The following is a 24145-nucleotide window of genomic DNA, read 5'->3' on the forward strand; positions in this document are numbered from 1 at the left end:
AACATAGTTATATTTGAGTAACAACATAAGTAAAAGAAACAAAGGTGCTCTGAAAATTTCAACCAAAGATTAATGCGATATCGAGAGACACTAGATCTGCATAAAAAAAGTAATTTAAATCACTTACACTCAAAGTAGTCTTTTTTGAAGATCAGCAGTCGCTCGGTTCACATTCTGTCAGGAAAAAAAAGCTTAGAAAGCAACCGCATCCGTCGATGCGTTCACAATAGAAAAAATCAAAATGATCGGTTGTAATAATATATTCTCTATGACAGCGAGCAAATGTAGAATAGGTAGATACTCGTATCGAATATGAAAAAAGGGAAATCAAAAGAAAATAAACGATCCAGAGACGAACAGAAATACATCCTAGAATACTCTACCCCCAAACCAACTTACAAACAGAAATGAACTCTATAAAGCAATGTCTGATCTAAACATCCCAAATAAACTGATAAGAATTGTAAGAACAACAATGAGCCCAATCATATCGAAAGTAAAGATCGATAAAGATCTCTCAAAACCTTTCCAGACGTATAATTGCATACAACAGTGGCATGTCTTCTGTTCAATATAGCCTTGTAAAAGGTGACGGGGAAATCAAAAATAGAAACCGAAGGCAATATTTTTAGAACCATTTAGTCTACTTGCTTACTGTGTATTCTCCAGATCAACAAAACAGATATTTTCTATCTTCCTAACATTAAAACCAACCATTAGATCTTCAAAGTAACTTACCATGAGGAAAGTTCCTCTGAAGTTTCGCGGTCTGGCCTTGAAACACCGTGTTTGTTAAGATTAGTTTTAAAAAATGCTCTTGCATTTTCCAAATAAAGTTACAAATACAAATAAAGAAGATACCTGTGATCTCCAAAATTTTGCAGTGAAAAAGAAATCTTCTTGTATATCATGTGCCCTATTAAGAATCTCTACGTGCCGCAGTTTCCTTCCGGATGTCAGATCCCAAATCGTCAAAGCATTTGTTGCTTCCCACGATCCCACAATTACTTTATTGCCCTGAAATTGAAAAAATGCATCTGAGTCAATAAATCACTAAAAGTACTATGGTATGAAGAACCCAGTATAGAACTTGCAAGTGTGTTTTTCACTCAAAAATAAAACACCCAGAGAAAAAATCCACTGAAAATTAGCGCATTTGTGCACCACGTTTAAGGCCCTAGGTTTTTTCTTTCAATCTGTTTTTTATTGTTGTTGTATTGCTTATAATGTCATTATCATCAGTGCCACTGCAGTCCGTTGTGGGCCCTGGCCTCCTCTAGTATCTGTTTTAATTCCTCCCTGCACCCTGCGGCTCTTCTTTAGTTCGTCAGGCCAATTGTTCTAATGTCACTTTCCGCATTATCTAGCCATCTTAATTTTGGTCTGTCTCTGTTCCGTCTGCCTTCCGGAGTGAAGATTTTTTTTGGGTTTACGATTATCATTCATTTTGTGCACATGGCCCAACCATTGTAATTTTCATGTTTTAATGAATTGTGCAATGATCGGTTTCAACATACAGTGCCTCTAATTCGCGATTAAACCGTCTCTTCTACTATCCGTTTTGGATAACAGCTTCATATTATATCTTCCTTAATATTTCTCTTTCAAATGAATTCACGAAAAATATTATTTATTTTGTACCATATTGGAATTGTTAAAGGATGAATATTTTTTTTTTACATCTGCCGCGATTATCGCCTGAAAAAATGTGCGGGAGCGTACGTTCATGTCGAGATCGCTATTGTGACAATATCTTGTCCGTACGCTTCCACACGAATACAATGCGGCCGTAGTGCAGTGGTGGGGAATATTCATTGTTTCGCGGAGATAGCCTGCCCGTCTATCTCCATGGCAATGTCTCGGAACAATGTTTTGTCCTGCGAATGGCTGTTTATACCTGGACAAGCCCCGGGACAAAACAAAATTGTATTACCCACGTGCAAACGGCCTTTAAGTCTGAAAACCCTAGGAGCAGAAGACTAGCAAGAAGGCCGCCGACAAGACAGAAAGACAGCTGGGCTTCATCATCCCAGGACAGCCCACTATCTCAAACAGGTCATACGACCTAGACCAAGACAATGAACAGAAATGTTTTACTATTCTAAACTTAGAGTTCCACGCCACTGACTAATAGTCAACCATATGGGACAAAAACCATTATATGATTATCCACCCCGAAGTTAGCTATAGGTTGCAGCAATACAACGGGCCGTAGGTATTCAGGTCGAAAATTGAAAGCGCAAACCGAAACTATCCGTTACACGTTTTTTGTTAAACTAAAAACTGAACCAAAAGTTTGAAACTATTTTATTCTTTGCAATAGTGCCAAAGGTCTTCTTTAGAGAACTACTACTCTGAGATTTTAACTTCGTAGGTCCTAGGTTCTGTTTGAGGCAAGGTCGATATGGTAAGAAATTATTTAGTCTAATTTTCTACTGCAACATTTCACATGTATTTATTATTAATATAATTTACAGTCATTCTGTTTTCTACATTTTGTGAGCTGTTTGTTAATTTTATTTACGAATAAATAAGAATATAAATTTTGGTGGGGACAACGTGTTGGCGTCTGTCCATACATTTTACTCAATTCCATAAATCTGCATAGATTTTGTTTTCCTTATGAATTATTTAATTAACTTTCCTCTATCCGTAACTCTGTAGCAGCTGTGGGTAAATGATAGGTTTTTAGATCCAGCGCTTGAAGCATAAAATCTTACAATCATAAAAAGTGTCTTACTTTTTTTTCAATTGTTTTTCAAAAATTTATTTATTCATACAAACACACATATTACAAAAAAAAACGAACCCACTCTATGAAACCTAAAGCCCTGTATTGAGTTGAGAAAGTGGAAGCATGCATATTATCAAAGAACACGAAAAATAAAAATTAACTCGTAAACATACGAGTACATTTCTAATTTTTTTTAATTTTAATTTTTTTAATTTTAATTTTAATTTATTTCAATAAACATCTGGACAACACGCTCAATAGTATATAAATCTATGCAATGTCTCACAATGTCTCGCTGCAGTCTTCTGCAATGGTCTCTTTCCTTGTACACTTCTCCTGAAAATGGTTTTCGTTTTGGAGAGCTTAACCTAAAGAGCAATGCCCAATGTAGACGATTGGCTACATACCGATAAGCGGTGTATAAAAGTTATTTCAAACATGTTTATCACTCGGGGGCTAGTTTATTATATTGTAAACATATAAGCCATTATAATATTATATTTTAAAAAGTCGCCAGCAGGGTAAAATTTTTCGATTAATTTTGCATCAAAAAGTCAGTATTCTGTCTAAAATGTAATTTAGCCAAACTTTAAAGGGTGATTTCTTCGTTTTTTTTAAAGATTTGAATCCATATTTGCTTCCGTAACTTACGTTATTATATAAAAAGAAATTCATAAGAATCGTAATTTTTTGTTTTTCTTACATTTTTGTATTTTTTAACCTTTTAATGCCTGATGTAGCATATTGTCCTCATAAACCAAAACACAAAAAAAATATAAAAAAACAAACTTTTTTTTTCATTATTTTCCCAGTATTTGTATGAAAAAACCTGCATATAAAATATGCTTAGTTTGAGTTAGAAAAATTGGGCATTGAAGAGTAATATGTTCATCCTTCATAAAACTGTTGTAATGAGCTAAGGCCGTATGTACAACAAATAAATAAATAACGAAAAAATGGTGACTCCCAGGAATCGAACCAAGAACCTCAACCAACGTAGGCGAACGCGCCAACCCCTACACTACGGGGTGGAAATATCTCCATTCGATTTCCTTTATGAGGATTGTACCCGAGATCAGCCATCGAGTCGAAAACACTCACTTAGGATTCAGATTTTATTACACACTCAAAACTGTATTCTTCATCCACCCGGACACAAATATTTTTTCTTTTTTTAAACTGAATATTTAAATATTTGGGCAAAACACAAAGCAAATACATCTTTTTAAAAAATGCTATGAAGTATGTTTTACTTACATTTATATCAACGCAATCTCCGCAAATATTTGGTCCCTGCATTATCATTATACAACCCTTGGGTTCTCGGACATCCCACAGCTGGAAAAGGGACAAGATTATGATTAATTTTACTTATGAAATTTAACAACAGATACGTACGTTTTTTACTGGTTACTGGATTAAAGAGAGGAAAATAAAATTATTTACTCAATTGGTAGTGGGGGGTTTCATGAACACAACGAGCACCGGCGACCCTCGATAGTACCAAAACTTGCCTAGACATGTTTGTGTCTGAGAAAAATGTCAATAAAAAATCCTGCCTAGTGCAAGGTGCGCAAATTGAATCAGGTCATTAGGGCTAGCGAGTTCCTTGAGCGATTTGAATTAAAAGGTGAGGATTTTCTGAGTTCCATTGTAGCCGGTGATGAAACACGGGTGGCTCATTACACCCCTGAGACAAAAAGACAGTCATCACAGTGGCGGCACACTAGTTCTACATCTGCCCAAAAATTAGAAAACTCAATTTCGGCTAAAAAAATCATGGTATCCGTGTTTTGGGACCAAAAAGGGATAATTTTGATTGATGTTTTGCCTCTGGGAGAGACGATTACTGCAGCACAAACATAATGTTGACAAAGGAAAGTTCACAAAGAGAATGTGTTTGTTGCACGACAACGCCCGCCCGTACACGGCTAACGGCTAAGGCGCATTTGAACTCGTTTGGTAGAAACATTTAAACCATCCTGCATACTCCCTTGACTTAGCACCTTCAGATTTTCATCTTCCTAAAGACTCGAATGGGGGGAAAAAAATCTAAGCGATGAGGAGGTGAAACAAGAGGTCTTGAAGTGGACGAAGGAGATGGCGGGAGAGTAGTATGAGGAGGGCATCAAAAAGCTTGTGCCACGATTTACAACGCGCATAAATTGGAAAGGCGACTACTTGAAAAAAATAAGTAATATATACAAACAATGTACTGTAATATTTTGTTTTATATTTTTTTTAGAAATAAAAATTGAATACTCTTACTTTCTGAACATGCCTCGTATTTACAAAAACTTGGACACCTGCCAAGCTCCGTGGGACTAAAGTCCTGTGTTTATTCGGGACAAATAGATAATTACAATTACAACTTACATCATCTTAAAAATATTACAAAAACGTTATGCACATTAAAAAAATAACAACAACAATATTAATTTACGTTTCGTATTAGGTTTAACCGATTATCAACAGTTTCGAACTCAACTTAGCCCTTAAGAAAAATCCAGTCGTGACAATTTGTCTTGAATTTATTTTTATATATATATATTAAATAAAAGTTTCAATTTGTTTAAAATCATAATGAGTGCTTGTTGGAGTTGGCTTTTAATAGCATGTGTCCTATCAGCACATTAATTTTATGTTTATTTACAGCTCTTATGGTGCGTGTGTGCAGTGGGATTTGTACGTTAGTGTAATTAGTTTCCTGATGAAGTGACTCGAAACAAATATATACTAACATTTATTTAAATAATCGTTGGTTTTTTGTTAAGAGATTTCTATCGCTGATGAAATATCTAACGAAAATAATTGTTTTAATAATTAACTTTCAATTAATAAAATTATTTTATAGGTGTATTAACAAAAGTGTCCGACCAAAAGTTAGTTTTTGGCTGGAGCCGAAGCTGATATTCGGTTTTTACTATAACCTTCGGCCAAAGCCGAAGCCGAAAGTTTAATCATCCTTTCAGAACACTGAAAACCATATATTATAACAATGCAAGTTCAGAAAAATTAATCTGTTTTATGTGCTATAGTGCTATAGTGTTAATAATTACATTTTAAATATGTACCTACTTTAAATAAATAAGTTGCACCTTTCCAAAATAGGGATAAAAATAAAGATTTCCCAATCTCAATTTTATTGGAATTTCAATTTTTCATAGAAAGGTATCATAATAAATATAACCGTTACATAGAATTCACGATCAACCCAGATTCTGGGCAATTTAGAGATTTTGCGATCTTAATTTATTAAAATCAAATATTATTATAAATTTATTTCTATGCAAGTCATTTTCGGTATAAAATTTTACACCTCGAAAAATAAAAAAAGACATAAAATATGAGACATAAGTGGGTAGGAAGTTAATCATAATCATAAAGTAGGTATCTATGTAATTAGTCATTTGACAAAACGAAACGAGACATAATAATGAAAGTTAAACAAGCGTTATGTTATAATACACTAAAAACAACAGTTTATTGACATTTTCGCCGTGTACATTAAGTAAGGGGCTGAATAAATATTTTATTCCTATCGGTCGTACATATACGGACTTGAAGCCCAATACTGAAAAATGTCAGCAGTCCTTAGCAGCAAAGCTTATTTTAAATAACAAGCCATTTGGCTAAAGAACATTTTTGTTCTTCAAACGGCAGATGATTGCTGTCCAAATCTTCCAATTTGGTAACATTCGTAGGCATTTTGTCATGGATATCCAATAAATCGTCTTTTGGGCATTTATTCTCAGGAGTAGACTCTAATGTTAGATAGGAGGTTCCAGGTCCATCAACATTCATATGATTTGCCGGTGCATAACTTTGCCGTACAAATAAAAAAAAACAGTATTTGTATGTGCAATTTTGTCATTTGTCAAATACTTTGATATAAATCGTGGATTTGATCGCGGCAGTTGGGTACAAAACTTTGGCTTCGGTCAAACTTCGGCTGATCTTGGCTGAAGCCGAATGTGTCGCTGAAGGTGGCCGGAGCCGGAGCCGAAGCTTCGGTTGGATACTTATTAACATCAGCAAGGACAAACAACATTTAATTGGTACAAAAAAATAAAACAGCGAACATAAAAAAGTCGCATATATAGGACCCTTTATTTATTTATTAAAGGCTTTGTATACATATACAGTTTATATACATATGCATATTGCCTTAAGGCAATTTGTCCCTATCTTCCCAAACAGTTCAATTCGAGGAAATCAGTTGTATATGAGCATATTGTAGGTATATTATTTTATTTTCATTATAAAACAAAAAGTTGACATAAAATGTATGTGTGGGAAAAAAAATGGCAAATGGTTGATAGACATGGGAAGCAAAGAGTTGTTGACAATTATAACTTAATTTGTACCTATATGTTACACAGATACTTCTTTGTTATGTACATATTTATTATATTATTTTCATACTTATAGATTACATTCATACTTATGATATCCGTGTTCACTTTTGCAAATACGACCCTAAATGATGATATTATTTTTGCCGCAACATATTGGTTCCTCAGAACAGGCATTGCTTATATAGGAATCGATAGATCCTCTCAAGTTTTCCGCTATACCGCACTCCTTCGCTTGCTTGATTTATCCTTAGTATTTAAGTAGAATGTTTGTTTGTAATTTGGCTTGTTTGATTTTTGTAATATGTATATATAGGTAAATCAATAAATGAATTCTAATATGTGTTTAAATATAAACATAAATATATATATTGGAAAAACAAATTTAATCAAACAAAATTGAAAATTATTTCATAATTAAGAAGATACTACTGTGAAAGGGGAGGCAAAAAAAATTGAGCGGTGAATAAGTATTAAATGAGTTTTTTCGTTACTAGAACGAAAAGATAGATTGGGCTGTGATGAAGGTTGAAAGAGCTCTCAGATTAACAGAACCTTGGTACTAAAATTATTAATACTTTTCCAAAACTTATGGGGGATTAAAAAAAATTCAAATTATTATAAGCGAGAAATAAAAATATTTTTAGTTCGTTAGAAATTGTGGTCACCCAGTTAATATAAGTGGTGACAATAATTCATCTTTTGGCAACAGCGCAACTTTACATTTATTGTACATTTGTATAATTTATCTGTGTCCAGGCGGATGAACAATACAGTTCTGTTTGTTAAAAAACCTTGACGATTGTTTTCTAGTCGATGACTGCTCCCAGAGAAAACTTCCGAATAAGGAAATCGGGTGGAGAAAAGTCCACATCTTTATGAAGTGGTTGACGCGTTCGCTTTCCATTCGTGAGATTCTGGATTCAATTTCAGACAGAGTGGGTATAAAATACTGATTTTGAAGTTTTTTTTTTTCATCGCAATATTTCTAATTGTAATTCTTAAATCACGGTAAAAAAAAACGTTTTCATTGTATGAACTTGATATACAATTGATACGTTCATGCATTTGCACAGTATATTAAAGAAATTCAATTTAAAAAAAAAATAAGATTGCCTTAATAACGGTACCTGTAAAATGGATACCTTCCTCTTCCTCAAAGAATAAACCAAGGGAGCCACTTTTTTTATATTTTTTTTATTATTTATTCATATAAATATACATGTAAAAATATATCGTATCCCTACTTCTATGAGACCAAGAACCCTGTATTGAGTTGTGATACAACATAATAGAAAGTGGAAACGAAATGATAACGAAACGATTTTGTGATTGTGCGATTTCCAAAACATGGAAACTTTGAACCAAATGACATAATTTTAATCCATAAAGAACTTTAAATATCAAATAACCATTATTTTGGTGATAAAGGTACATGTAAAAATAGCGTACCTGGGACTCCTGATGTTTTTTGCACTAAAACAAAGTGTACTTTTTATTTATAATTCAACTTAAAAAAAAATTTACGAAAGCGGACTTCGATGTATTACTTTAATTTCTACATTCTTAACTTTAACGGCAAAAAGTGAACTACCGTGTTCTATCCTCCAAGGTACAGATACATACATAATATATGTCTCTAAAACACTTAATTAAAAATATGTTTATATTTATTGGTACAAAAATCTACAAAGTGGAAATAAAACAAAAGGTTTTGTTTGTATTCAAACCACATGATATTAAATAAATATTCTCATTCCGTCCCACGCGCCGCGCCGCCCCGTCTGCAAACAAAACGATAAAATAATGTGACAGTTAATACGGCATAATTAATTCGCAACAGATCTGAGAGATATATTTACATCCCGCTTATCCCTTTCCGCGAGCAAGGAGATAAAAAGGGATGGATATTGAATGCAGGTTTATGGGTCACGCAAAGGGAGCACTGGGGAAAGGGGTCGCAATTGAAACGATTTAATCCCGGGGTTAGTAGGCGTCCTGTGGAATAAATACTGTTGTGGCAGGCCAATATTCACCACGGCTACCCTTCTGTTCTCCCTAAATATAAATGGACCGTATTATTGTCTGCATTCACATCGAAGTTGGCAGCGTATTCAATCGAATGTGTGTAGTTGTATAGGATACCGAAAACAGATTTGAAAAGGGGTGGGTTGCTCATTACGATACCGTTTTGTGTAGAAAATGTCAAGGCTTTTAATTTAATACATAAGCACCTAATCCATTTAATACAAATCTAAAAATAACAGGTTTATCAGATCATACCTATTATGTTAAATTAGTTTCGTTTCAATGTTAAATATTTTAATGCTTTATGGTTACTATTGTTGTATAGGGCATCGCGTTGGTACTCCAATTGAAGAACATATTTTATTATATTTTACATGTAATTGATAAAAATTAAGTTATTTTTTTAATTTGTAAATTATGTATTATTTTTTTATTGTTTGTAAAATAAAGAAATAAAAATATTTAGATCATTTATGTAACACGAGAGGTAAGGTGATTAGTCTTCAGGTGCCAGTCTAAGGCTAATGATTCTAAAGAACAATTAGTGTAGAATTTCAATATTGAGTCACGTAATAAAATTACTTTAAATTACCTAGGCGACCTTTTTTCAAATATTTTTTTAACTAAGAGATTTGGTGATGTGCTTTAGTTGGGCAATTTGTATTTTAGTGTCGTATTTACTTAACTAGAAAGAAAAAAAAGTACCTTTTTAAAAAAAAAAATCCGTTTATATTTTCTCAAAATATTGTAAATTAAAGTAAAGTATTTATATTGTGAGTAATGTAATGTATATAATATTTTACATACTAGAATGCTAGTATTTTTTATCTTATTTGTCTTCATTTATTTTATACAAAATGTATATTTTTGTTTTTGCGATATTAACAATTTTAAGTCTATTCTTTCATTATTTTTTTAAAAATAAATTTATTTTTTTAATTAAAGTTGAAGTTCAGTTTCGCAGTTACAACTTGTGAACATATTATTTGACTATAGGAAAAGTCGGTTTATTTTACAACTAGATAAAAAATAACAGAAACAAAACTATTTTCAATCCTCGGGTTGTTATGAATCACCACTCACCCCTGGTAGGTATAACTTTTGACAAATATGTTTTACGAAGTCAATTTTCTTGCCAAACGATATCGATAAGTTGTCTGCGGCTACGGTATTTCTTTGAAATGGAACAGTTAAAATAACTTTTGGTTCGGAATTGAGGAGAAACGACTTTAAGGCAAGAAAGGGTGAAGTTTTTCCGAAGTAAGTTTCGATGGAAAAGCAAAGTTGTTCGAAATGCAGAAGCAAACGTCCCGTGGGTGTATAGTGCATTTTGCGGCAAAGAACACGATCCCATACTAATTAGCGTGGTTATCTAGACTCTAGACATCTAGACGAACGAGAAGATGAAGGGATGAAGGGATGAAGGGAGAGATTCACCTCGCGCACGTTTCTCTTTCACGTACTTAACACTTATTCATCTTTTTAATAAGACCAGAGAGTGAAAGATAGGGCTTCGTTATAAATATGCTGAAGGAAAACCACGCGTTTAAATGTCAAATGAAATTGAGTATTAATTTGAATGCAGGTAACTTTGAAAGCGCCCGATGTTAAAAATACTCATATACACAATTTCACCCATGTAAAATATGTTCCCATTTCTTCACAATTTGTCTTATAGATTAGTTTCACCATCATGAATCCTTAGACAATCCTTAATCCTTGTTCATATTCAAAGCAACGTTTGATACATTTCTTTATTTCCTACGTATTTATTAAAAGCCTGCTTTCTAAACTAGGACAGACTAACCGTAAGACTAATCACTTTTCGTTTCATACAATCGAAAACTAAGGAAAAACGCTGTAATGGGAAAATCTCACGTAATTTAAATAAATAATGGTCTATGGAATACTGTTGAGTAAGTAAAAAAATAGTACCTACTTTTGAGCTGCATATTTTTTTTTATATCTATAATTTTTAATTCGAAAACGGTTCATTCTATTGGCAACGTCCCTAATACGTCACGATTCGATTAAATTTTGAACTTTGTTTGTGACCGTTTAAATTTGTATAAAACATCATCACGAATCTTGAGGTCACAATTGTCGCGGCCAAATATGTCGCGTTTTTGTAAAGACATATTTTTAAACAATTATTTTTTTAAAATTATGTATGAAAACATTTCTCCACAATACTCATATTGATTTTTAAAATACAATTATTTTATCCAAATCCATTTCACGTGTTTTTATTGGTATTCGTAGTACGCGATTTTTCCTTATTGGTTTGTAGTTTCCTTAAAATAATTAATGTTAAAAAATGTAAAATTTATAAAAATTAACTGAATCTACCTGATTTAAACAAAAACATTAAAATTATTTACTATTTTTTAAAACGTTCGCGGACACCTTTTTCTCATGGAATCCAATCATGTACATGAAATAACTTTCTTATGTTCTGGAATATTTCATTTTCGATTGGACCGTTGGTGATGGTTTGAAGCATATCTTATTTAATTAACATACTGGAAGGCTTTTGTTGGTAACAATATCACAAGTAATAGGGTGCACAATATTTCCTCCTACTATTCAATTATTTCAGCTTCACGTAGTCTATAGCTGTCTTTTCACGACCAATGTCTTTTAGGCTAAAGCTAGGGTTTCCTAGGACAGCGGTGCCCGTATCTTAACGGCCGTAGTGAACGGTGATGCGGTGGACAGCCGTCGTAGTGGTGACTAGAGAGTGGTTCTATTTTTTAACGGTGTTATCAACACCATTTTTATAGGAAACCACTGTCTAGTCACCGTTACGACGGCTGTCAACCGCATCAATGTTCACTACGGCCGTTAAAATACGGGCACCGCTGTCCTAGGAAACCCGAGCTTAACGGTTAAAGCTGTCATTCATATCCTGTAGAAAAACGAGTATTTAAAGTTCTCATCATATTCAAATTATAATCCCCGTTTAATTTATTTGATTAACAAAAAAAAACAATATTTTATAAATGGACGCTATTAAAGACAATCGAAAATGCTGTTATTATGAATTCGTTGAATAATATTTACTATGGGTTTCCAACGAACTGGTATAATATTGTAATGTTCATAAGAATTGTAAACCAATTTTCAAACTAGGTAAACGACGTGGAACTTTTATTAAAAGTTGGTTATTTTAACAATGCACAAATTTGCCAATAAAACTTTCACGATAAGCAAAGAACGCGAAACTAAAACTGCTCTCAATTGAAAGCCATTCTCAGAGAATATGTTCCCGATTCTGTGCAAACTGTTATGCATAGAATATATTTTGTTTATTAAAAATTCAAAAGAAATAAACTTTTCTCACGCTTTTTTCTATATTCATCGCCCATGGATTTTAAAAACTCTCATATAGATTAGAGGAATGAGCCTTTATTCCGGATACCATTTAAAAAAAAAAAAATCAAAATATGAAAGTAATAACTTACAATTTGGCATTATCTGTAACTTTATTCAATGTTTAATCGATTCTAAAAAAAATAACATCTATCGCAATGGAAAAAACACATTTAAAAAATATCCTTACAAAATCTTGCAATTTTTGGGGTGAAGAAAATGGTGTTTGAATTTCGGATAAAGTGGGTGCCTTTATCGAATACAACAAACAAGAGGAAAAAAACAGCCAATAAGAAAAACATTATAAGAAACTTTTATTCCAGACATTCTATGATATTATGATCCAGCCGGACACGTTAGGGAAGACCAGATATTCTGAGCTAATAAATTTGGCGTTCTCGTTAAATCCTGTACACTTCTTGTGACCCCACTTGAAACATTGACTGCACCTAGCCCAATCTGCCTCATGTGTCTTTTAATCAGCTTAAATAATTCTAGGGTAAATTTACATACTTATTACTTCCAAATCGTGTAAGGCAGTAAATATTCCGATCCTACCTACATCCTTCCTAATTCAAACTGTTGTTATCCTAGCGTCCTGCGAGCAAGTCATTGTGTCAAGTGTTACTCTGATAAGTCTTTAGCATATATCTAAATCTGCATACTTCTGACAAAGTGAAACTAGTGTTCCATAAACTGCCTAAAACATACACCTCATCAACATCTACACGGTACCGGTATATGTGCAATAGTAAAAGTGAAATTTTTCATGAAAGAAATTTAATCGGAAGAATTTAAAAGTGAGTACAATTTCTATACAGTCCACAACATTCCTTTTTTTATCAGTGTACAAAGCCTGAAAAGTAATGAGCTGAACAAACACACACCATACACTCAGTATCTTCGGGATCTTTCGCAAATCGCATTTCAATTCATTAGACAAAAGGGTATGTTTATTTGAAAAACTAAAAAAGCTTAGTCGTAGTTTCTTTTTTTTATCATTTTTCTGGTGGTGACTGATTTCGGGTATCCGAAATTAAAAACGGTTTTGTATCCGAAAATAGGACACTTAAAAAAATATTTTACAGCTTAATGTAAACATAATCACGTAAACTTTGACGGATAATCGTCACACATAGCAAATGGCCCATGACACCTTCATATTAAACTTTATAATATATTATTAATTCTGATCACTTACTGCCCAACTTGGCTTGAATCCAATACTGTCGAAAAATAGGTTTCCAAAAAATTTGCAAAATTGGTCGTCCTTAACACGCAGCTTTAATGCTTACGGTGACAACACAGATGTAATATGGCGGCCACATTTCGAACTAACAGTAGTAAAAAGCGACACCCAGGTAATGATGTAAGAGTTATAATGCTAGATCCGAAATTAAGATACCATACGAAATACGGGTACTTTGTTCTACTGTTACTGGCCATATGATTACAATTCAAAGCGTTTTTTTCAAAATTTATTTGTTTGCTTATTACAACAGTTACTCCATGAAACCGAAAGTCTTGTGTTGAGTTGCGATACAACATAATAGAAATTGAAAAAAAAAAGTGTTTTTAAAACAAAAAAAATATTATTATAAAATAAATATTAATTCCATATCTCCTACTCTAGACAGATTTTGTAAATAAGAACTTTAATTAAAAATAATAAGACTAAGATCAAGCTCGATTCACGAACGGTGAGCTCCCTGTTTGATTACTGGAGAGATCACAAACACTTAAATCTGATTTCACTAAAGCCTGGGTGTTCTGTGCTGTTATTTACCACTAAACTTGGGTCTCCTTTTTGTGAAAAAAAAAATACAAATAAAATATGTGAAAAATTGCTAAGTAAGCAATAAAGTATGTTTTTCCAGTACTTTTCCGTATTTCTTATACATCGTATTTTATTTTTCCCGCCAGGAAAAAAACAATAATATATCTAAAAAAAGGTACTGAATCAAAATTTTGTTGAAAAATCATATTATTTTTAAAAAAATAGGTATTATGAAATATTGACAAATAAAATTCACGCCGTTGCTATTCTTGGAAACAAACCCAATAAAAAGATTTCAGTTCTATTGAAAAACTAATCAATTCAACAATAGATTTTGCCAGTTTTTTCTTTACTTTCATTTTTCATGAAAAACTCAACACATACCTAAACCAAGCATATACACGAAAATGAAAATGGGAAAAACATGAAAATGGAACTCAACTATCTAATAATGGAAAATATTATACGATCACCCAGCCGATGACAAAAAATAAGCTATGTGAATCCTTAGACTTTAATATTCAACAGTGTCATCTTTGCTGAAAATATCTAAATAGGAAAAAATCCATACTATAAAAGTTTTCGTTCTTGTAAATTCATAAATCGTGTTAATAATAGTAATGTATATTATAATTATAAATAATTAAAAAATCACACCTCTTGTTACAATCTAGAAATGAATAGAATTTTCCCTGTGGGTTAAAATGTCATTTTTGCTCGTAGATAAAAGATGCTAGACACCCTTCATGCGCATTGCTGAAGAAACGCAAATATAATAAAAGATATAATACCATTGACATATTAATATACATAGACATGGCCTGAGCCCTCAGAAATTATGACACTGAACTCATGCCCATGCGCTGAGTCATGCCCAACGCGTATTTAGTCGTTCTTCGGCCGCCAGCCGGGCGCGACGTTTAACATCGAAACCAAAATGCCCGCTTGTGTCATGAAAGCGTGTAAAAACCTTTTGTACAAAAATTGTAAAAAGAATTGGGTTACTTTTCATTGGTAAATATTTGTTTATGAGTGATTAACAAAGCTTAAAATAATTTATATTCATGTATTATTTTTTTTTTAAATGTAAACGTCAATCTACGCCTAGCGGCGCAATTGCGCAAATATTCTAATTGGGATCCACTAAAAAAAAATGTTGATTAATATGTTTCTTTTTTGGGTGATACCGTGTGTATTGGATTTGTTCCGACGTTTCAGCTACCATTGCAGGAGCCATCTTCAGGGTAACCTGAGTGTTCTGTAGAAAAAAGTGAGCATTTAATTACTAGTAATTTGTACCGTGTCGCAGTCGGCAGTAGGAACATTTCTATTCATTTTTGTAGTATGTAGTGCTGGAACCATGTTGAGTTTATATTGATAACAGTGACCCTGAAAACCTTCGCACCTATAAATATTGGTTGTTAATGTTGAAATACAAACTTTTTTATGTACCAAAAACTAGTATCCTCCCATTTTTGGTAGCATGTGCATGATCGTTGAATGCATCCCTGGTATAAACAAACGAACTTAGTAACTACGGGTACGTTTTTGTGTCACTACTTTGTAAAATATCTTACTTTATAGAGCATGTCTATGCTATGTCAAAATATATTATCACTATGACAATACACGGATTAATGAAAGGACAACGCAAGAAAGGTTTATTACTTCTAACACAGCAAGGGACCTATATAGCTATAGTTTGCTCAACTTGAGAGTCACAACATAATAACATTATTATATTGGTACAAAATAAGACTAAAAAACTGAAATAATCATAATGATTTATCAACATAACAATTTCTATAATTTACTACATTTTTTCGTAATAGTCTATATTGTGTTGTCTGCCTAACCAAATTCAACCTGTTTTAAGGCAGACGTTTTTAAAATGCATTGCAAAATTAAAATAAAACAGGTTTGTCATTTTTATTATTTATGTACCTATACTATTTTATAAATATGTTAAAGTATTTCTTCTGACTTCTTTTTACGCGAACTCACCAATATTTTTTTTTACAAATTTATTCAATTGAATCCGGTTCACGGTTTTACAACGTTCGACCGATACATGGAATATTTTGGGTCTCAAAAACCTAAAAGTTCTTTGCCCGAATTCACAATTTGTGGTAGACCCCACGTAATGTACTTTATTTTTAACAAAGAATTGGGTCATACTGGGTTGTAGTGACGTGACTATTGTCGCAAGCGCACGGATCAGAGGTCCGAGGTTCGAACCCCGCTCTCCCACATATTGATTGTTATTTTCTAATAGTGAGTTTTTTACAACTCGTTGAAAACAGCCACCAAAATTGAAATATTTTTGTTGATCATAAGAACGTAAATACTCATTTTATTAAAAATATACTTTAAAAAATGACCATGATTTACTGACTGCTTTTTAAGAAGTGCAAAAACTGAAGCGTTTCAGATGTTTCCCTAGTAGATGCAATTATTTGGAAAAATCTCACCCACACCAATTAAGGTATCAGCACATTTAATATAAAAAGCAACAGATAAAGAAACTTAAGAAATTGTAATGTTTAAACATGGAAGAATGGTGAATGAAACACAGCGTGTAAATTATTACTTTAATCAGTCAATGAGTCAAAAACTCTTATGCCTACAGTTCCCATATGTTCTCTCTCAAAAAAATCTCTATCTCTGTCAAATATCCTTTTAAAAAAGGTAAATAAGTACTAATGAGGCAAGTGGTCTATTCTTTTTTTGACACACCCTAACTTAATGTTATCGTGACATAATATGAATACGAAACATAAAAACAATTAACGTTAAGCATATTAATATTATTCTATTGTTTTCAAATTTCTTCAATTAAAAGAAAAAAAACCTTCGTTCTATGAAAGCTACATAATAAATCTTGGGCTAACTTTTTCGAATAAATCACAGGTTTTAAAGAATAATGGAACATATTTTGGGTGTGATAAACGCCTTATATTAAAATTTATCCACAATTTGAACGATCGCTTTCCTCAAAACAAGTATTAAAAATAAGATTTACTGATATTACTTAGACCATTAGGGGCATGATAAATGGTCACCCTACTTGAGGCTCGCTTCCCTCATTAAGGAGACACCATTTCTCAACCCACGTCCCCGGATTAAAAGTTTGAATAATTATAAAAAGAGAAAAAATCATCTTACCAAAGTCTTGTAGAGCGGTAAATAAATAAAAGCCTTTGAAGCTTTTGATTAAAATCATAATATTATTAGGTGGAGAGAATTTTGCTGAGTTTTCTAAACTAAATACGAGTATTAAAAACAGCACGGGAACCGTGAACCTTTAAAGAGTTCGTAGTATTTTTAAATCTCAAAAATTACAATATTTTAATAAAATACAAACAAAGAACCGGGTTGTACGGGGTTGAACTGGTTTCCCCTGGCTTGTGGTCCCATCCTGGACTCATGGATGAGAGGCTCGAGGTTCGAATTCAACTCTACCGCAACTTTTCCCATTTACTAAAAGTGAATTATTTACAATTCTTTGAAAATGACATTAAAATAAAAATATTTGGTTAAATCATAAGATCGCCAATATTGCCTTTTTAGCCGGAGTACATATTGCCGAGCCAAATTGCAAAACGGCGACGTATTGTAAAAGGACTTATCTTCGCATTTTACAATTATTTGACTAGCCCTTTTTGACTGCTTCGTAAATTGACTAAGATTTTAGATATTTTATAGATAGCGTTAGGGTGAACGATCACCCACTCTTTCACAAACGTCAACAGATGGAAGAGTTGAGGAAATCTGGATGTCTAACATGGGCAAAACGGTAAAAGAGGGACCACTTAAGCCAGCCAATGACAGGACATAAGCCCTGTAAATGTCTGAACTACCATATCCCCATCTCAAAAATATTTTACCTCTCGGATGAAATTTGTTTTTTTTTATCAGGCTCAAAAAATATTATGATTTCACCCGTAATCGAACGCCGATCTTCAGCGAAAAACCATTCTCAGCTATTGGTGAATTTATATACGTTAAACTAAAATGAATTATTAAACATGAGGATAGATATACGTGTATTGATAAAATATGTAAAGTGTAAACATTAAGTTATAGAGGGACCCAATATTCCTGAAACATATTTTTGAGATCCAACGTATTCCATGCTTTGAAAAATTATTCTGGTTGGTGTCCATTGATGGCAAAAATATTTATGACCATTGGGTTGGAATTCCTTAGAAATAGATAGAGGTTTCTGTGAATATTATGAATGCGTCTTTTTGGTAATAAGGAAAAATACAGATATTTAATATTAATATTTATTTGCAAAGGGACTTCTTCTAGATAGTATACTATATTTAGACACAACACGGCATAGTTGAATTCAAATCAGAAGTTGCGTACCGAGCGACGTTTACAAAGAAACTAATGGATCAAAACGTAAACCTTCTCATTTATGAGTAGTTGAATCGCCTTCTGTTTGATGTGCGGGTTCGAATTTTTTGAAATAGGTCTCTGGTTTCAAAACGCGAAGCGTGATTTTCTTTTTTTGAGCAAATGGTGTTAATCATTTCCGTCTTGTCTTTTCTGCAAGATCTTTGTGCGTGGTTGTTCATTTCTGCGTATGCGTGTTTGTCTTCTTCTGAATTGATGCCACATTGTTAAGCTCTTTGCTTCTGTTAATGAGATCCCATGTCTGTTCAGTCAACCAATCTTTATGCTGTCTTGTCTGCTCAGATATACTACTTTACGGCTACTGCTGCAGTATCACAGATAACGCTTTTAAGTCTCAATCATTCCGTTTCAGGGTTTGAGGTCTGGTTTGGTTGGAAATCGTTTAGCCTCTCTTTTATTAAGCCTTTGTACTTTGATAGAGCTGCCTTGTTAAGACATTTTCGTGGTTTTTGCCTATCCTTGGCATTGCGACGTTTTATTTTTATATCGGCTATTAAAAGCTGATGGTCAGAACCGCAATCTGCCCTAGGATAGGTCTTTACATTAGTTATTGACGATCTTCATCTTGAATTTATCAATATGAAATCAATCTGGCTCCTATAGTTATCCCCGGAGATTTCAAAGTGTAGAGCCTGCGTGCGTGGTGTTTGAAACACGAATTTGTAATACTGTATTTAACATACAAACAAAAATCCAATAGTCTTACCCCACGGTCATTTCTTGAACCTAAACCGTATTTTCCAACGAATTCTCTAATGTGATGGTCATCGATTGTTGCACCTACTTTAGCATTAAAACCTCCCAAAATCATAGTAACTTCTTGACTTGGAATCGATTCAATAACATTGCTTAGTTTGGAGTAAAAATCGTCAGCATCATCATCAGGTGCATCCGAAGTCGGAGCATACACTTGAATAATATTCAATTTTACAGGTTGAGAGTCCAGTTTTATACTGATGATTCTGTCATTTATCTAGGTTCTCTCATCAGCGATGGCGGTGGGTGTGAAGGTGAAATACGGCGACGTTTTGGTATTGCCAAAAGTGCTATGAGTCGGCTGGTAAAGATCTGGAAGAATCAACTATTAGTCAGCTGGTAAAGATCTGGAAGAATCAACCATTACAACCAAAAAGAGACTGGTGAAAGCCTTGGTTTTCTCAGTGTTCATGTACGGTGTGGAGTATTGGACACTGATGGAATCTGAAAAGAATCGAAGCTTTCGAGATAAAATGTTGGTGGCTAGTGCTGCGAATTCCGTGGACGGCCAGACGTACAAATGAATCTATTTTCCAGGAACTGAACATAGAAAAAAGACTGATATCCATGTGCGAGAAAAGAATCCTGCAGTTCTTTGGGCATATTTCCAGGGGAGACTCTGATAGTTTGGAGAAAACTATTCTCCTGGGAAATGTCGAAGGAACAAGGTCACGTGGACGTCAACCGACAAGATGGAGCGGCACAGTCACTGAGTTTTCAGAATCGTCACTTACGAATGCCTATAGAAGAGCACAAGACCGTTCCAGATGGAGGGAGACTGTCCACAGACGAGCCATGACTGGAGTCAGGCGTAATCACATCCTCAGACATGAGGCACGGATTAAAGAGAGTATTTATCCACTTTAATTTATTTCTGGAGGAATTAATTTTCCTATTAGCATCAATACCGTAAGATATTTCTAGTGCTGTGGGAGTCTTCTGCAAATTGAGAAATGTTGTGTTTGCGATGAACATCATTTTTAGAAGGTGATTATTACATTTTTGTACGAAAGCGGCCTAGTTGTTTTTAGCAGAATATAGAATTGACCTTACTGCACCAATATCTCATTTTTTCAAAATTATGAACTGGCTGCTTTCTGCATAACTACAGTCAATTGAGTCTGTCTGCTCTCATTTATAAACGGCAAGATAGAACTTGAGATCCGGATAATTTTCTTGGTGATTATGACAAATACCCAACCAACAGAACGCATTTGCGCGCAATGTCAGCCCGGTCTGTTTGTTCTAATTAGCGTCATGTGTATGCGTTATTTAAAATTTCTTGCAAAAATGATTTAGAATATCTCATCGGTATGTCATATTATCAGGCATGCCAATTTAAGAAAAATTACTTTACACGTGTGTCCAATACAAATTTTGTCCGTTTTCTTTCATTTGGCTAATCTATTTTATTGGTTGGCTGGAAGATATTTCTCTTAGTAATAAGTCCGCCAATGTGCATACATTTTTTTACTTGAAGTTTTAAATAAATAGTTATCCAATTATTACAAATATGTATCGTAAAAGGCAATTCGAAAATAAAGTAGAGATACATTTTGTAATACGTAATTTTAACAATAATAATATGGTATATGAAAAATTAAGTGTCAGATACAATTAATTATCAACAAAGCTTTCAAAGCCTGTTTTATTTTGCAAATTTTACTTCATAAAAATATTCACAATTAATTGATTCCTCTGCTCGGGTTGGTCGAAAACATTGTTTTCTATGCTTTTTAAGTTTGAAACAGTTTTCATTTTCCTGAGATAAAAATTGTAAAACACTGTCGTGACTTTCATTCCCTACTAGTACAAAAACGCCTTACAAATTTAAAAAAAAATAGTACGCTTAGCAATTTTTATCGACACTCTGATTAAGTGATGTCTATTCAAAACTACATTTTATTTTATGTAAAAGGAAACTTTGAAATATGATGGCGATGTACGTATGGTTTTGTCAAGCGAAACCCAGAGGTCGTTTGACGGACATTTGATAAAATATGAGATGGCTGAAAAACGGACGCCATGCTTAGTACGTAATATTTCTGAAACTGTAAGGCTAAATTTTACTACTTTTGGTATTGTCAGTAAAAACAAAGGGATAGCAACAGTCAGAAATGGTTAATATATAGTTATTTTAATAGCTAAAAGAGCAGCGAAACGGTTAAAATAAAATAAACGATAAAATACATTCAGGAAAATTATCAATCGTATTTTGTTTTATATTTCTTAACCTATCACGACAAAATAACGTAGTGTGTAACCCGATTCAAATTTCAACTTCTCCTTCGTATAAAATCGTAAAAACGAAACACGTGATTTAATTCAACTTTAAATGCGAGCGGTTCAATGATTTTTTGACACTTTACGTCACAGCTTCTCCACTATCATTATTCCCTTTCCGCACCTTAATGAGAACAAAAGTACATCGGTTAGTTGTAAATATGCTTTTTTTCAATTCGGAAATATGAAGCCTTTATAAAATCTTTTTTTGATCAAATGTCGCATTTTCTGCACATCCGTCGTTCTATGATCACGACGAACTGTTTTTTTTTTTGTTTTTTCACATCTTTGCCAAATTACAAAAACAAGAAAAATCGTTAGGCTGATCGATCAGATTTTTAAACATAATGAGATGTGTATCTATACTTCGTTGTAATTTTCTTTATTCGAAAATAAATATTTAAAATATTTTTCATACAAAATTTCTCGTAAAGCTGATCCTATATCAAATGTCATATTTTTTGTATGTCACTAATATTATTTTATTTGAGTTGGTACAATAGTTTATGGGTTAATAAAAAATCATTTTTACGGCACAGATAAAAAACTTTTTTATTGTAGTTAAGTTTTTTAAACTAATTTCCTAATTAAAAACTACCAAGTTCCCTAAGCCTTACCCGCAAATGCCTGCAATATATCATATTTTTAAAACAAAATCCGACGACAGTTTTCCTGTTTACGAAATAAAAAAATGTTTCGAAATAACACTTTCGTAAATCCTTAATAGACAAAAGCAGCTGGTGAGGCTTGCATGCGCCGTAAACTATTGTTAACATGTCATTGCGACATCTTTATTGCATTTTCTTTCCTAGTTTCTGAAATAAAACTACGCACAAAACGGCCTCTTCCCAAACCCGCAGAAACTTTATCCGTTAAAATACCATCTCGGGGTAAATTAAAAACTAATAAAGAACAATTATTCGCCCGGATTTTAACCCGTTTCGCTGCTCCGGCTTGACGTAACTGGGCCACGATAATAATAGCGTTCGTGATGGGTTAAGTTTATTGTCCATTGAGTTTTACGGGATGTGTCGCGATTTAACTGCCTTATCTATCACTAAAGCGTTACCAGGGTACGTATTCTGATACGAAGTTGAAATTTATCTTCAATTTTATCTACAAAGTAAAATTAAGATTTCTGTATGAAAAATTTATCATGTTTACATTTTTTTTCTAAACATGTTCAATTACCGGTTACCGACGAAGTTACTTTGAATTTTCATAAAAATATACACACTTTCGTACAGAAATATCGATATCAGTTTATACCGATGAAGATAGGCGTTCATAATCGCGGCCCAGTAGTACCTCGGTACCTCCGCCTTCCTCTGATATCATAAAGAGAGAAAAAATATTTTTTTATTTCGAGTTCCTTCTTCCGGTGAGAAATAAATTAAAGCCGTTGAGTGAAATATAAATTTCCCGAGAGCTTTTGCGTTATTTTATTTCAATCTAATAATTTTAATATTGGCACCGGCGCTGTATCTACACTAGCTGAGTTAGATAAATAGCCTCTGAGCGATAATAGTACCACAAGTACAAAATAAACGTGTTTTCAATCAAGTATGCAGAAATGTTCCTGAATATAACATCTCTGCATAATTCTTAAAATTAATTATATCGCCATAAAAGCTATTACACTGTAATATTTTTCCCAAATAAAAAAAAAATAGTGGCATTATAGTAGGGCCAATTTAATAGGTCACATTTGACATTTGTCGGTTTTAGCTTCATAGTGAGGTGACTTGCTTAAAAACATCGATTAAAGTTAATGAATCGATTCGGACTTTAAACATAATATATGTGAATTGAATTCAGTTACTATGAAAAAGTACTTATAGGTACTGTAATTTTATTTTTAAAACCATAAGTCAAATCCCTGTCCCATTATTACTTTCTATCGTAAATTTAAGGAACAAAATAAGATAAGTACATAATTTAACAAAATTATCAACATTCGATTTTTCTGGGTAACATCCCTAGTGTTTAAAAAGAAAAAGGGTTCACTGATGCAACATTGTAACGACGTTTAGAACAGAAAAAGTTTATTATGTTTAGAATGGTTTTTTAGTGAAAATACATCGTAAAATTACCTTCTTTTGTCGTTATTACAATAAATATGTAATCGCAATTGAAAAAAGTTAAGCAATTGTGCAGTTCTAAAGTCGGAAAAATAAAAAATATTTTATTACCGCCCTTACAAGGTTATGTTGTTGAATTTTGATGAAGTGTCAAATGTGACCTATTAAATTGGCCCTACTATAGTTATTTCTTTTAACATTTCTCAACAAATCTTTATTTTTGTGTATGTAAATTAATTTTAGTTTATTTTGTTACATTTTATATGTTCTTATTTTCTCTTTTCTTTTCTTAGAAAAAAAATGTAGTTTCTTATGTTTAACTCAATTTTATTTC

At 33.0% G+C, this 24145-nt stretch overlaps 1 protein-coding gene across 3 annotated transcripts in view; it reads right to left on the reverse strand.

Annotated features, from left to right (window-relative positions):
• The window catches only part of LOC148279967 (protein tipD-like), a 55436-nt gene that overhangs the window by 15457 nt on the left and 15834 nt on the right, over positions 1 to 24145 (reverse strand). For all 3 annotated transcript variants that reach the window (XM_088229129.1, XM_088229128.1, XM_088229127.1), the window contains 2 exons: positions 3992 to 4072; positions 862 to 1017 (listed from right to left, as the gene is read on the reverse strand). In XM_088229129.1, coding sequence (XP_088085255.1) covers positions 862 to 1017; positions 3992 to 4072 — 237 coding nt within the window. The remainder of the gene's footprint in view (positions 1 to 861; positions 1018 to 3991; positions 4073 to 24145) is intronic.

The sequence above is a fragment of the Micrasema longulum genome, unplaced genomic scaffold (genome assembly GCF_059751315.1).
Source record: "Micrasema longulum isolate JH-2025_06_02 unplaced genomic scaffold, ASM5975131v1 h1tg000638l, whole genome shotgun sequence".
Lineage (NCBI taxonomy): Eukaryota > Metazoa > Arthropoda > Insecta > Trichoptera > Brachycentridae > Micrasema > Micrasema longulum.